Consider the following 16,271-nt stretch of genomic DNA (forward strand, 5'->3'; position numbering starts at 1 on the left):
GTTTATTACAAAGTGTCTGCCACGTCAGCAACGTGTGACAGGCAAAAATGAAGACGTGCTTATTATAATTTAAGATAAACGTGATTATCGAAATACCTCATTAAAAGTTGGTTATGCCCTAGAGGTTTGTCTGTTTATCCTGCGAGATCAAAATCAGGGGGAAATGACGTGTGACGTCACGCGGTTTTTGACGTGAAGCCGCAGAGAGCCTGCGCATTGCATTGTGGTCGCCGGTGCTTATACAGAAATCGAAAGCACGTAGCTTTTCAGCTAACTACGTTAATATCAAGCTTGGACGGGACACTAACGGGTAAGTTGATACGCAGCTGTGGGTTTTTGTTGTGATAAACGCAACCGTGCCCCAAAGGAAGAGGTTATTTGTAAATGAGCTTCATAGGAAAAATAAAAATTAGATTAGTAGCGTTAAAGCTTCATTAGCTCAAGTAAGGCTAATTTGTAGGCGCCTAAAATATGAGCCCCTGATTTCTAGCTTTACAGCATTAACTTGATAGTCTGTGATTATTTTAGGAGCAAGCCCTGGTTTTAAGAAAGACATATCTCCCACCAAGAAGCTGCGGATATGTAGGAAAATAGGCAGTATTATAAACTGGAGCTAGTGAACTTTAGCTCGGTGTGCTAAAACGCTTAGCATTGAAATGTGTTGCGCGCGCAATTCAACTCTGCTTGTACTGCACTTACGTTAAGCCATCAGCCGAAATATTTCACGGGTGTAGTTGTTTGATGAGTCTGACTAGATGCTACTCGGTAATGAAGATCAGTTGGTAATCCCAGATGTTAAATATATTATCATTAGCACTCAGAGCTCCATAAAATAGGTCATTGCTGTAGAGAAAGATACGGCACTTGTTGATATGTTCGCAATGTAGGCTTGGTTCATAACTAGAGTTGACATGAGTAGCCAAACACTAAACCATATCATGTGCAACTACTGTCTAAAGAAGTTTCTGTGCCGTCTATCAGTTACTGATAAAAATATAAATAAGTAAAATTAGATTTGCAATTTTACGAAATATTCTTTCTTTTCACGAAATTAGGTAAGTATTGTTTTCACTTGTCAAATCTGTTTATATTACAGTTTAGCACCTGCTATTATTTGACAGACTCCAAAGAGACCATGTCATCGACATCCCAAAAACATAAAGACTTTGTGGCCGAGCCCATGGGAGAGAAGCCAGTGATGGCTCTGGCAGGCATCGGAGAAGTCCTTGGCAAAAGACTGGAGGATAAGGGTTTTGACAAGGTGACTTGGTTTTTGATTAGCTTCTGCAGTGTGTTTATTCACACAGTAATTTTAAGTTATTTTACCTAGTAGGTATTGATTACTTTGAATAATATTGAAATAATCTTAACTTCCAGCAGCAGTATATCACAGCTGACACAAACTTAACAGATTAGTTCTTATTTTTGGAAAACTAGCACAACTGAAGTTGTGATGTAAAGAAAAACAAGCTGCAGTTTTTCTTCTGGACATCTGTAAACGTTTGCTGTCGCAGAAGAGTTGTTCTCTTGTCAAATCAGCTATGAATTGGATCAAACACACCCAAACAAATACTCATCTGTGCAGTTTTTCAGGTTCAGTTAAAAACCGAATCTGCTCGTTATCAGAACAGATGATGTGGCTCATTCTTAGATACTCGCACATCGGTCTTAATTACATTCTTGTGTTGTGTCTTCACATCCACTTCCACAGGCATATGTCGTCCTCGGACAGTTTCTAGTGCTAAAGAAAGACGAGGAGCTTTTCCGAGATTGGCTGAAGGACACTTGCGGAGCAAATGTCAAACAACAAGGTGACTGCTATGGCTGTCTTAAGGAATGGTGCGATGCCTTCCTATAAACATTCAGTCATTTGTTTTTGTACTTCTGAAGTCCAAGCTGTACATTACCTCTTCTGATTTTCTTTTAATTCAGCCCCTGCTTATAATATCCATGTGGCCCAACTATTGGAATACTATGTGTACTTTCTGTTCAAAATTTAAAAAATGTAAATTTCTAGTGTGTTCATTGTTGGCAGTGCGTTAAGAAGTTATCACTTTAAGCTCATTATGGCAGTTTTAAAGGTGAACTCTTTTTACCTTCAAGATTTGTTTTCATCTTTTTCAGCACATTTCTTTCTATTTAATGTGATGGTTTACCTGTACAATCTACACTAACACCTGTAGTCACCTGATGCTCTTGGGCTGCTTGCACCATTTGCTTGTTTTTAAATGCCACTGGAAGGTTTGATATGAGTTGTCCATTTTTTTAAGTAGCACATCATATCACAGTTTCATGTACTGCGATTCCATCAACAATGCTTCAATGATTTCTTGATAAGGATTGTCTGTTTGGCAGAAGATTTGGCTAATTTAATGTGAAACCTGAAAACTAAACCTAAAAAAGAAGATTCAACTGACACTGGTATTTAGAGATTTTTATATATATATATATATATGTATGTGAAGTGTTTTAACTTTGTGTCTTGCAAATGAAGACACACCACAGTCCTACATCTAGTCTACTCTAAGCTTGTTTGGACTTGAAGATTGAAATGTATATAAATAAAGATGCCAATGTAACAAAACAATACTTTCAATAATAAAAGTGTCTCTATTGCTGGTAACTTAGATATTGTGTTTGTTAGAAAGCTCGATATCACAGCTAGTTGTGCTGCTAGTAAAAAAAATGCAAACCTTCTGTGGAGGTCGTGAAAGCAAAGTTACGAGTTGGTGAGCGTCAGACAGCATCATCCTGATCCAAACCCACAGTGATAGATCTAGCAAAACCATGTTAGCAGCTAATTACAGTAGGTTAAAAGTAGTAGGCTTTCTTTTCTTTCTGCAACTTACAAGCTGAGTAAGAGCGGAGAAACCCTCTTAATCCACTGTCATGTGACTTACAAATAAAATATCCTTTATTGGTTTGAGTGGCTTTAAATGAAAATCCTACACTGTGTGCATTTTGTTACAACAGTGAGCCTGATATTTAGGTCAGGTCTTCATAGCTGAGCTAGATGTATTGTCTTTGAATTTCTAGACATGAGATGCCTTAATGCATGTTACTTTAAACATTTAACTTGGTCTAAAGAAGTATAATGTCCACAACACTGCATGTTCACACTGTATTCCCTAATCTTCTGTTCAAATGCTGAAACCCACCACCAGTTATCAAGCTGTATGAAGATGTAACCAGTGTGTAGCAGCTTTTTGTTATAACGCAGGCCCACGTGTTTGCATTTGACTGTGAAAAGGTTTCAGCTTTTCTATTGCTTTTATTATAAAACAATAAAAAGCAAGTATCACATTTGAACATGTTTTTTTTATTTCCTGTGCATTTTATCAGAGAACACCCCAAGAGACAGAAAATGTTTGATGACAGGAGGCTTTATTTCAGTGCTTCGTTTCCATGGTTACCCTTTTTTCTGCCAAAGCTCCAGATTTGATATTTGCAACATGATGAAAATATGTCACTCATTTTTTTTTTTTCTTTTTGAATGCTCCAAAGCAGGGGGGTGGCGTTTCCAAAAGTTCCAGGTCACGGACACGAGAAGAAGAGCAGTTTTTCGTTTCCTTTTATGAAAGTGGTGTTGAAACTTAACAGCTGACAGTACTTTAGATGGAGAAAGTGACACTGGTTGATCCATGACTTTTCTGGAAACCACTAAGAACCCCTGCTCTGGAGATCCTCTGATCATTTAAAATAACAATGATGCACACTTGTCCTTAAAAGTACATTAAGACTGCTTCATTTACTTTTTTATTTTAATGTCTTAAAGAATTAGAAAATTATTATTATGACAGGCTCAGAATAACCGATTAGATGACCTTACTTTAGTGGCTTAGATTAGATGTTGAAAGTCCTTAACTCCTGGAATGTGTTTGGGTTTGTGTGTGTGTGTGTGTGCTATTTAACTACAAAATCTCAATTTGACAGTGATCCGATGCACAGAATTGTTGCTCAAGTTTCACAGTAGCACCTATGCATACACACACGTCCACATCCACACTACGGCAATAGTATAGAAATGAGCAAAAAAAAAGAAGAGGCTAAAATCTTAATACCCTCCCCCACCCCAAAAAACCCCAAATCAATTGCATGTGTCCAGTTGTAAACAAGTAACTGCCAACACAGGGCTAAACAGTGAATGACGAAGGTCAACAATAGATTAGATTAGAAAAAAAAATGCTGCTACTTGTGAGAGGAGCATACGTGTTATGACCTCTGCCTACGAGTAGACAAAGAATGAAAAGGTGTTTGATTACGCGGCATTAGTCTTCTCATTTATGGGGAATTTAAATGGGGAGAGCTGAGACCTAATGTAATTTAGGTTCCCAGTTTCAATATGAATCTGTTGCCTGTGACTGGTGGAGAATTAAGATACTTGGTGATCATGTTGTCCCTTCTGGCAGTTACTTGTAACCTATTTGAGCATGAGATGCATGTGTTTCCTTTCAGATGAACGCTCTTTGTTTTTTCCCCTTCCCTTGAGACTTTTAGCAACTTTTCTAACTCTTTATTGATTAAATGTTAAATTATTCTTGTTTGCCCTCCTCTAACATTGAGACAGATGTTCGCAGTATAAGAATTTAGTTCAAGACATTTTGTAGTTGGTTATGTACTGTACATCGGCAGCTTTTATGCAACGTTACTATAGTACATTAATGTCTTATTCAGATTGGAAGTACATGTACACACTGTACATAGATGTACATACTGTACAGTTGTACTTTTTCATCACAACAATCCCTGATTTGTCTCAAAGCAAAGCGCAGAAGAACTTCTTCTCCCTGAAGGGGTTCTCTGAGGTGGGCACGGGGGTGATCAGGGGGTCGTCGCAGGCGTGTGCGTCGCAGTACGCCATCAGGTCGGCTGCTGCCTTTGATACCTGGAGGTGGAGACGATGGGGTTTAGAGCATTTAATTACATTTTTCCCCTTTACACTTTCCCCTCATCCCGCCTCCGAGTGGTCACAGTAGCGAGCTGGCTGCCCCTCCCTGATCCTGGTGATTTGCAGGTAATTTCGCTGTAAAATCAGGAACTTAGTGACTTCCTCCCCGCAGTCGCCAAATCCTTGCTTATAATACTGTGTGATTAATATTAAATGAATTTAAAGCACCTTGAGATGCCTCTTGTTGTTATAGGAGTCATCTCAAGGTGCTTTAATAGCGACAGTTATTGATTTTTTGCATGCTGCTTTTAACCCGGGTGGTATAGTGGCATTGCAGACAGAAAATCCTCGATTTGAATCCACCAGCCAGCCCTTCTGCGTGGAGTTTGCATGATCTGTGTGTTAGATTGGTTATTCTAAAATGGCCATAGGAGTGGCTGGGAATGGTTGTCTGTGTTAGAGCTGCGACAGACTGGTGACCTGTGCAGGGTCCACTTCAACTTTTGCTCCATGGTAGCTGGGACAGGCTCCAGCCTCACCATGAGCCTGAAGTGGATAAACATAAGTAAACGGATGGGAAGATCGATGGATGTTTCAGACCCTCATCCTTGTTTTTTTGAGGTATGTCTGGGTTATCTTTGCTGTGATCGTTTATATGTATAAGCATTATTTTGGCCTCTGCTCTTTCTCATTTGTATTTTCACAGGTACACTGTGGAACAGTAAACATGAAATCTTTGTAGGACCCTCACAAACCCCGCTACTGTACTGGCTTATAGTTTTAACAATGGCTGGTATTTCCCACTTGTCTCACTCATTTTTTCTCCTTTTCTTTTCTTTTCTTTTCTTTTCTTTTCTAAGATCTGTTCTTTATCTTTTTCCCAGTTTTGTTTCCAAAATTGTTTAAAGAATCTGTTTATCAGTGTTCCTCATCCCATCCGGGTCCATCCATGTCACTGTGGAAATGTGTGTTGTTGGGGTTTTTTTTTTTTGGATATCTCTTTATCCCGCATGCTCCACAGTTTCTGTCTCTTCCTGCTAAAACTGGGTTCCTTCTCTCCACTGTCACTAAGTTTTTACTCTTAGGGAATCATCTGATGTTTGTTTTCTCTCTCTAATCCTGTACTGTAGGTCCTTTGTCTTACGAGATAAAGCACCTTGAGACGACTTGTAATATTTACCCAAACCCCCCCCTCCCCCCCCCCCCCCCCCCCCCACACACACACACACACACGCACAAACACAGTAGCCAGAAACTAAACTGGGTCAAAATTAGCTGGATAAAATTTTGAATGTGTCTGTATGGACATACTACTGTAGATTATGTAAAGAGGATAAAACATAGTAACACCACAAACACATCAACAACAATTAAAATTCAATATGTTCTTACTTGACTCAAAATTGCTTTGATTGACCGTGAAATGATGTTTGTATGTATGAATGGATAGTTTTCTTAATAAAATCTAAATATGAGTATGAAATGTGCAAACATAAAAGTAACTGAACGTTAACTGAATTACTATTTAGCTCTTGTGCTCCTTATGTGGATCTCTCTCTAACAACAATTTCAACCTTTACATTGAACAGCCAGATGTTTCAAAAGTTTTGAAAGAGTGCTGGACCTCTGCGAAGACAAACATTCTGCTTCAGGTTCTAATTATTGGTGGTGGTGCCAGCAGATAAAACTTATCTCTAAAACTTTGCTCTCATGGTAGCATGAGACAAGTTTGCCTCCTGCTCATTTTAACGCTCGTGGATTATTTCTTACAAAGAGGCAACGTGTCTCTGCAAGGTGGGTTTGATGCAATTAGGAACATCATGCAAGCCAAACACCATCCAGTGGGAACCCTTTACTTAAAGTATATTTGAGAAGGTCCTCACTGCCTACCCATCATCGCTTACAACAAAAGCTTCAAACCAAACTTGCATTTAGTTTGTGTGGCACAATTATTAGCATCTGACTGACAGAACTGACTTATCACAACATATCAAAGAATTCCTTGATTTTTTTAAAGTAGAAAACTTTCGTTTGTGCTGTTTTGGACCAAACTTCACAATAAATACGTGTGCCTCACCTTTATTCTGCAGAAACTAGCCTCGATCTTCAGTTGCTCCACCAGCTTCCTGGCTTGGCCGACACTCATGGTGCTGTTCACTGGGGTGTCTCCTTTCATCCTAGCCACAAACACGGCGACGTATAGAAGAGACAGGAAAAGCATTCAGTAGATTTGTGCATTTGTTTGACTGAAATGAAAGAAAATAATTTATCATCTTACTGTTTTTGTGTTGCATGCATCCTTCACTTTGAATGGATTTTTAGAGCCATGAAAAATATTAAAAATGTTGCAGTGAGCTATGGTGGCACTATTCATTGCCATTATACAGGTTTATTAAGAGGATTATTATTATTATTATTATTTTTAAATAACAGCTGCTTAATCAAATGGAATACACATGAGAACCAGTTTTTAGACAAATACATTATATAGAGCTCTTAAGTAGCATATGACAAAAAAAAACTGTGCTCAAAAATTGCATTATATTATTTATGTATTTAGGCAAGCTGGACTTTAACGCAAGCATGAAGCCAGATATTATAAATATCAGTCAATACTGTGTCACCGAATCGGCACAGCTGCCACATTATGTCATCTGATATCTGATATGGGATCAAATTCCCATATATTTTCAAAAATGGCAAAAAAAAAGGCAACACACAAACTGGGCCAAATGGTAAGCATCATTCACTATAGCCCACAGATTCTCCCACTATGAACGGGAACAGGCACAGAAATATCAAATGTGGAATGAAATAACCACTGCAGCCATTCACGAAATGATGCCCACATATAACTGATGGGGGAAAAAACGTGTCACAGATGGAAAAAGGACTGAAATTAAATGGACTGTCAGCAGGAAGGGAATGGGGAAAAAGCATAGCATCAAAGGAGAGAATCTATTTGAACCATTCTGGACCTTTCCCCATTGTCTTTTTCCTTCTCCCTCCATCCACCCCCCTTTTCTCCTTACCCGTATTATATTCCTCTTCAGGTGCAGTCTTCCCCCCTCTTCTCTCTCTTTTTTCCCCTGTCTTTTTCTGCCTCTCTGGTGTCCCTCTGTCAGCTTATGGTTGGTGGTATGAGTGTAGCCGGACCCCACCCCTCACAGACAACAGCCTGGATGGTACCCTGCTCTGTACAGTCCAATGCACTGCAATTCTGCCACAACGAGGGCTAGATTTGCGGTGGATGGATAGGATAACCCCCTCGGCAGTGAGTGGTACCTGCCAGACAGAGGGAGGGGGGGAGCATTGGTAAAGGTTTTCTAATGTGGGTGGATTGTACCACGTTTGTGCTGAGGAAATTGGGGCCAACTGGAATCTCTCAGGTTTCAATCTCTGACATGGAGCAGGGCTGTCTGTGTGGTCTGGGATTATTTTTCAGTGCTAAAATGCTATACACAGCTTGGGACGTGAGCTCCATTGGTGTGAATCATGATGCGTCTCTGTGCCATTTGTGATGCCCACCCTCTCCTCTGTTGCTATGGGGACTGCTGCAGTCTGGCTCAATGGTTTACATCACATTTTAAATTGGGGAGATGTCGGCTAGCATTTAAATAATTATGTGCTACAGATAATTCAGATGAGTGGCTCAATTTGTACATATTATAACGTTAAAGAAAAAGAAAATGGCAGAGGGGACGTAGTTTTTGTCAGAAACTAGATTTTTACGACGCCGTTAGACCAAAGACGCTGTGAAGTTAAGAGCTCCGTTAGCTCACCGCCAACAACGGCTATGGCTGTCGCTATGTACAAGAAGAAGAAAAAAACACCACTCTGTGTGTTTAACTCTACAGTGAAGACTGGACTATAAAGTAATAGAATACTGACCATTGCGCAAAGTTAATTATATTAAGAGAAACTCGAGTAGACAGCCTGAAAACCTACAACACGGAGTTGAAGTTTGAAAAAGCAGTCCGACGCCATCTTTGCTATGCTAGTGTTTTCTTGGCTTTAATGGCGCTGTGCTGCTGCCCTTCTCATCTCTTTTTCGACTGTGGTATCTTTTCGTTTGTATGGTCTCTGGTTACTGAGGGGCGTATCGCGTTCCAGCTAGTTTGTCCGTTTTGCTTGCCATAAATTGGAATGTTGGTATGAAATAACAACAACAACAACAACAACACAGTAGAACAGAATTTTAACTTTGTGTTTGGTGTAAAGTTGCCCAAATCAAAGTGAAATTCATTAAAAATAATTTGTTCTTTTTAAAAATGAGAAGGAAAAAGACATCTGTGCATGTCAGTGAACATTATTTGTGCCATGGTAAGGTGTGAGTGGTTCCTGCATAACCTATAACCACCAGCAATAAATGAGCTCCAGTTACAGGCCATAGCTCATTTATTTGTTTTCTTCTTAAATAATAATTTTCGTGCCTTTTCCCTTTAGTAGACAGTGTAATGGTGGAGCGTGGATGGGAAAGCATGGAGAGAGAGAGAGAGTGGAGGAAGACAATCACAAATTTAATTTCAACTAACTATTGTACTGTATATGGTGCAGACATGACTTATTCTACTGTTGATTACTCTGCTGCAGCGCAAACAATGGTGGAAGGTGAAAAGATAAGCTGCTACTGCGGTTCAAGTACTCCATCTGCTGGATGGTGCCGGCAGAATTGAATCAAATCTCAGCAGCAAGAAGCAACATCAAAACCTGAAAGGAAAGCCACTAAAAATGTGTCGTCATTAGTGGCTTTCTAATTATAAAATTATAGCATGATAATGATGATAACTGCTGCTCTTTTCTAATCTATTTAATGCTAACTGATAAAACATTAACAAAGAACACAGGAAACAGGAATATGATACATATAATGTTGGATTGAACACCTCTGCTGTGCACTATATATATATAAACCATACATCACACCATATTGTTTTGATATAATTTTAATGATATGACTTACAGGAATAGTTCATGTTCGTATTCTTAACATGTATGGTATAGAATACAGTATATACCAATATAAGCTGTAGAACTTCACTGCTTTTCAGGTCATTTTTCTGTCATGCATTTTCCTGCTGAGCAGACCGATTTCAGGCAGCACATCTGAGAAATGAACCCAGCAGGTATTTGGTAACATTACTTGTATTGTGAGAACCAGTTTCAACCCTATGATATTTTTGTTGTGCTGGCACACACTCTGAAAAAACAGCAACAGCAGGTACAAACCACTACATGACTGCAGGAGCCGTGTCTAAAGCACTCACCAGATGGTCTACCAGAGCTCCTCTTTCATCTCTGCAGGTTATTCTCTGTTATAATTAGTGTGGGTGCACATCCAACAGATAAGTCAGCTAATTATCTGATGCCGTACTAATGAAAAGAAAAAAAAATGGTGTCAAGCATAAGTGGGAAAACAATGCAGGAGAAAATAGAGGTGTGGCTCGGTGAAAGGTCAATTTAAAATGTGCATAAATCCAGTTTAGCAAAATTTCAGGTGTTAACTCGGTGTTTCATTTTGCATCCTTTAAATGATGCCTTTAATGACCTTTTATTACACTCCTTTTTACATAATTAACAAAGCTTAATTAAGTTGAACATAATTACTGCCATGCCACACTGGGACCTATGAATCTGGAGACTCAAAGCTGAGAGACAACCAATCTTATGTCTTTACTGCAGCTTCACTCTATGCACCTGATAGGAAAGTGATTTTTAGCCAACACAAACACAAATTTAGGACCATTTTCAATAACAAGGCAGAAAATGGCAGCCAGGATAAGATCTTGTCTTGTTATCTCCCTGCATAAGTAAAGAGGGATAATCACTTTCCTCCCAAACACACTGCAATTTCAAGAGAAACTCTTGTGACCCAGTCACTGCCTTGTTTTTGTCTGAAAGCATGTAGCACGCAGGGCACTTCTCTGCCTCGAGGTTGATGTCAATAAATATTGAAACAATGTTGGTAAAAGACTTTCATTTTAAGCCATTTGGGGCCATTGATTCCACCGTGGTGCTGAAACGCCGGGTGTGTGTCAGCTCAACAGTCGGTGAAATGCTCGTATCGAAGAGCAAAATGCTTAATGCATTATCTGTGGGACCATTTATGTCTGATGATTTCTAGCTTGTAAAAAGAGCTGGCGCTTTTAAATAAAATCTGTGTGGACATTTTCACATTAAAGCATCCGTTGCAATAGCCTCTGAGTCATCACACATCACTGGTTGATGAGCTATCTTGTAAAATGCCCACACTTTGACAGGAGGCTGGTTTCAGGAGACTGATGCAATTGTAGCGAGTAGATCGTTGCCATTATACCGCCACACACTGTACTAAAGGTGGCAACAGATGTGCGAGCAGCTGAGATAAAGATGTGTCCGACAAAAGCTTCACTATGTAAACATTCAGGAAATTCTCCATTGAGTAATATTTGAATGCGCTACAGCCAGTTTCCTGAATATCACATAGTGGTTTTCTCTGATATGTTTTGGAGTAAACTGCAACAATGCGAACATTCTGACGCCTCAAAGACAGCAGTCACCATCTTCACCATAGAGGTTTAGATTCATCAGTAGAAACGCGACAGATTACATGTGTGCCAATGAGAAGGAGATGTGAGAGGTGTAACAGTAAAGCTGCAAGGAGCAGATACAGTGAAACCTGGGGTCAACCATCCAAAGAAAAGGACAAGGCAAAAGAGAGAAGAAGAGAGTCAAGGCAGGGTGGAGTGAGTGGAGATAAGCGCCAGGGCAGCAAGACTGGGAGGAAAGGTTTCCGTGACGATAGTGAGACCTACTATGATGTCTGGTTTGGAGACAGTAACACTGAAAAAGAGACAGCAAGCTGAGCTGGAGGTGACAGAGTTAAAAGATGTTAAGACTTTCAAAGTTAGGGAGGCAAGGCTGGGATGGTTTGGCATGTGCAGAGGAGGGATAGTGGAGAAGATTCATGGATGCAGTGAAGGAAAACATGGAGAGTTGGGGTGACGTTAAAGGATGCTAGACGTAGGGTGAGTTCAAGGCAGATGACACACTGTGGCGAGACCTAAAGGAAACATGTGAAAGTATAAGGAGGAGGAAACGGCTCTTCTGACTGCAATAAGTTTTCCATGGAAAACCAGCTCTCGGTTCCTTTGGTCCATGACCTCAGTAAAAGCTTTCCTGATGACTTAATGGGATCACACGCTGGTTTCAGGTCGTACTGAATAAAATATGAAGATCACCGTGTGAATCATGGTCATTATTAGAGCCACAGTCAGATCCACCCCTCGCTCGTCATATCTGGTTCGAAAACACACAGATGGTAACACCAAAATGGGAGCTTCTTTTAAACTGTCTGTGTTTGCTAGGCAGTACAACATCAGACTGCTAACATGCTCACAATGCTGGCAGGTGGCAGCAGAGACATTAGATAAGGCACTCAAAGAATCCTGAATAGAAATTTATGGGAGAATTCTGAACATGAAAGATAGTTATCACCCATGTAATCCAATCAACAGCTGAAATGGGAAGGTTTTAAAAGCTGTAATGTGAAACAATGCATGTGCACGTGTAGTACAAGTACAACTTAGTGGGGAAAAAAACGTAACTTGGTGCAACGTTTTGCCAAACCTTTTTTTTCTTCCTTTACTGGATATAACTCTCAGTTCTATACATGCAGTTTTTATGTCCCACTGAACCACTGAAGTAAAAATTTATGGCTCTCCCCATTCACTTAGATACAGACTGCAAAGTAAATACATGGATTCAATCCAAGATGGCTGCTAAGTTGATTAGATGGAGAATAAAAGGCTCAATGATAAAGTCTATGTCTAGAGAAATATGAATGTATGCACCAAACATCAACATAACCAACCAATACTTCATGAGTCTTATGATAGTGTTAAAAAAAGAGCCAGGGAATTACCCCAGTCATCGGGATTCATCTTCCAGGAAACAAAAATTATTATACCGAGGCTTTGCATACACATCACCCCTAACCATGCAATGTTAACTTGTCCACCATTTGTTTGACAATTATAGTGACAATGTAGGATCAAGTGAATGATGTATCACTCATGCAGGCCTAGGGACTGGTCTGCAACCATCTGGCAAGCAAATATGTGTATTTCCTGACTGGTTGCAAGTGGTTGCTGGGAAACTGGCTGCTAAAGCACCAGTCATGCAGGTCTACATCTTGTCAGTGACCTCCTGGCAACCACCTGTTGCTATGGAAAGATGCTTAATCCCTAACTGGTTGGCAAAAACCTCCTCGTGGCTCCTTTGGTCACTAGCACATTGTATGGTCATAGTTTGAACAGAACCCCTCTGCTCTCTCCTTTTGCCCTCTCCCCGAACCAGTCGCAGCAGATGCATGCCCCTCCAGCAGATGCACGCCTGATTCTGATAGAGATTTCTTTGTGTCAAAAGGGAGTTTTTCCTTCTCACTTTTGCCTTGGGATGCTTGAGATTTTCTCTGTATTATTGTAGGGTACTTACCTAAAAAGATAAAACACTTTGAGTTTAGTGTTTTGATTTGGCGCTGTATAAATCAAATTGGAGTGAAGTGACAGACTTGTCTGCGAACACTGTCCGGGACTCTCCAATCTGTCGTGAAACCATGAAAACTGCAACACAAGGTTCACCTTCAAAGCAGAAGTTGTGACTTTTGAAACATGTCAGCTGCAATGCTGAGTTGCAACTTTTACTTTGAAGGTGAACAGTCTCCATTTATGTTTTTCTACTGCCCAAATAGTAGTTAGTATAGTTAGTAGCAAGTATTTGCAGATAAACATGAAAAGTTACAGGCAACCATAGTAACTGGCTAGCAACCAAAGTGACCACCGGTCCAGTCCCAAACCCCTGCCAACCAGCTGGGGAAGACTTATTTTTCCCTAAGAAATGGTGGTTGTGTCATATCCAATATGGCTGACAACGTTCTAGCAATGTGTGCAGGAAGTCAGGTGACTTCATGCGACTAGCCTCAATAAATGAATTAATGGATATTTGGATATTTACAAAATTCACAAATTGATCTAGACATGTTAGGTGCCTACATTTTGCAAGGTACTGTATTTCAGTATGGACTGATGCACAAGGAAAAGGTTCATTGTGATGTGGTCCCCACAGTTACATATAGTTGATGCAGTATTGCTTTTATTTGAAGCGGTTATTACCAGGCAGATGCTGAGTTGGTTTTAACCTCTCTGTCTCTGATCGATCTGCCCCGGGGTGCTCCATCGCAGTGCTGTGAATCCCAAACCAGTTTTATATAATGATGAGCAAAGCAGATCTGGGTGGGGTGATCATAAGAATCATCAATTGCAATTGGTCATTTGTATTGATGGAAACCTAAGCGTTCAATACTTTCCAAACAGACACTACTGACTCCATTCAGAGAGTGCTGGTGATCGGTCAAGAGGGCGCACGTCAGCCTATCACAGTGCACTGGATGTTTGTGTTCTCCGAGCGTTTACAGTTTTTTTTTCTTTTTTTTAAATGTACAACACACACTCCCAGACATAATCATTTCTCAGAATTTCTTTATTAAAAGAGCCAGTTCCAGTGTGGTTACTAGAAATAAACATGGAGAACAACTTCACAATCCAGCCATCAGGTTTTGCACCACACACTTTAGGGATGCTATTATGGTAACATTATCATATTCAGCTATAACCAACAAAAGAGAGACAAGACAGCAGTTTAATCACTTGATGGGAAATTTTCAGTCATGTCACCAACACAGGAACCCGTGTAATCAGAGCTGCTGCTAATCAAACATGTAAGAAATGGGAGAGAAAGTACATGAATGAATGAGTTTGTTAGCAGCCACTGTCCAGACAGCATTTCCACAAAGAACCTTATTTGCAGCTGGTGTGCTTTTGTGTTGCACAAGACTCCTGCCTGGATAAGAATTTGAACCCACATCACTTTTTTCATCATTTACATTTCAAAACTTTAAGCTTCCAAACTTCATTCCTCTCTGGCAGGTCCCGGAAGCCTCAATCAAGGCCGGTGTACATCAGAGATATATATCAGAAGGCTGACACTGGCTGATTTGCTAGTTACAGATTCTCTGAGGAATATTTAAGAATAACACCACTAGTTTTTTTTTTTTTGCATATTATTTTGTGCTACACTATAATTTTTGGATGTATTGTTTTGGACTATTTCTGAGGTCTACTCAATATTCTCAGTGTTTATAAGACTCAAAGCATGTTTATGCTAAGAATATATTCTGATTTACACGGATAGAAATGAAACCAGATCTAAATATATTCAGGCAAAATGCCTGAATGTGAAAGTCAGGTAAAGAGTTTTTCTTCAGTTGAAGGAACTTTTTCCTTAGGCATTATTATAGCTCAGGCTTCAACTTGTCGACCAGTAAACAAAATAAAACACTATAAAATCACTTCGGGCAACTTGTTCTTGTTCTCATGGAGATAAAAAAAATCCGCAGAAACTCTAGCAGCTAAAACTATGAAGATTGGTCGCCCCTTATGCACAATACACTTCAGTTTTGAGGCATACCACATTTCTGTAATGCACTTAAAAACAAAACAACACCCCCCAAAAGTTCGTATTATGTCTAGAACAGCACTGCACCATGAGAACAGTGCTGGTTTGGGCTATCATTTACCACTGACGCTGTACTGAAGCCAGGTGCTGGTGCAGAGATATTTCGGCTTTCTGAGAACAAGCCCACATTTCGGGAATAATTGTCTCCCACTGATTTCCATCTGAAGAAAATCATGGGAGACAATATCTGTGGGCTGCATCTGCAAACCGTTGGTACATTTCTTGTGTTTACTTCTCTCATAATTACTAACATCGGTAGTCCATCAGTAGCTGTCCAGTAGCTTTGGAGCCAGCATGTCTGGTGCCAACTTCTTAGCATTGATAGCGCATCTGGACTCACATGTGTGTATAAAAAACATTTAAAGATCACTGTGCTAACCACTGTTACTGTGAGCATGCATGATGAAGTTTAGCTGGTGATGAACATCAAAGCACAGCTGAAGCTCACAGGCAGCAATGTTTTAATAATTCGTCATCTACTGATGAAGACTTTTAAAATGTAATTTCATGGCAATTCATTCAGTAGTTATTTTGACTCTATTGAATAAAAATGTGCTTGTTACAACAATGGCAACACAAAACTGAAACCACTGAATTTAGTGGCTGTAGGTGCAACTGCTGCAAAATTCCCCAATGGTTGTGAGATGCTGTCCCCCAGTTTTTGTCTGCCAGGATTTTCTTCCATACCTTCTGCTAGTAATGCTACGTAACAACTGCCTCTCAAACATGTCAAAATGTGGGCTTATTTGCAAAGAACACTGAAGCGGAACTGCTTCCACATCTGCACCATCACCTGCTGAAAAAAAAAACTCACGATGGTTCAAAATCG

General features: G+C 39.9%; 2 protein-coding genes across 3 annotated transcripts; one reads left to right on the forward strand and one right to left on the reverse strand.

Moving 5' to 3' along the window:
- Window positions 1-173: 173 nt before the first annotated feature.
- Window positions 174-3,309, forward strand: banf1 (barrier to autointegration nuclear assembly factor 1). Of its 2 annotated transcripts, none has more exons than XM_006799456.3 (3): window positions 174-310; window positions 1,122-1,261; window positions 1,712-3,309. In XM_006799456.3, the coding sequence occupies exons 2-3, from the start codon at window positions 1,136-1,138 to the stop codon at window positions 1,856-1,858; spliced, it is 273 nt and encodes a 90-aa protein (XP_006799519.1). In that variant the 5' UTR covers window positions 174-310; window positions 1,122-1,135; the 3' UTR covers window positions 1,859-3,309. The 2 variants fall into 2 exon arrangements, with proteins under 2 accessions (XP_006799519.1, XP_006799518.1); XM_006799455.3 differs by having other exon boundaries at window positions 179-310; window positions 1,097-1,261.
- A 58-nt stretch (window positions 3,310-3,367) lies between these two features.
- gng3 (guanine nucleotide binding protein (G protein), gamma 3) lies at window positions 3,368-8,306 on the reverse strand. Its single transcript, XM_006799454.3, has 3 exons — window positions 7,921-8,306; window positions 6,966-7,065; window positions 3,368-4,885 (listed from the first exon to the last, which is right to left on the reverse strand). Exons 2-3 carry the CDS (start codon window positions 7,062-7,064, stop codon window positions 4,757-4,759), a joined length of 228 nt encoding a protein of 75 aa, XP_006799517.1. The 5' UTR covers window position 7,065; window positions 7,921-8,306; the 3' UTR covers window positions 3,368-4,756.
- Between the last annotated feature and the right edge of the window lie 7,965 nt (window positions 8,307-16,271).

This window comes from Neolamprologus brichardi, chromosome 10 (assembly GCF_056152115.1).
Source record: "Neolamprologus brichardi isolate AB-2024 chromosome 10, ASM5615211v1, whole genome shotgun sequence".
Classification (NCBI taxonomy): domain Eukaryota; kingdom Metazoa; phylum Chordata; class Actinopteri; order Cichliformes; family Cichlidae; genus Neolamprologus; species Neolamprologus brichardi.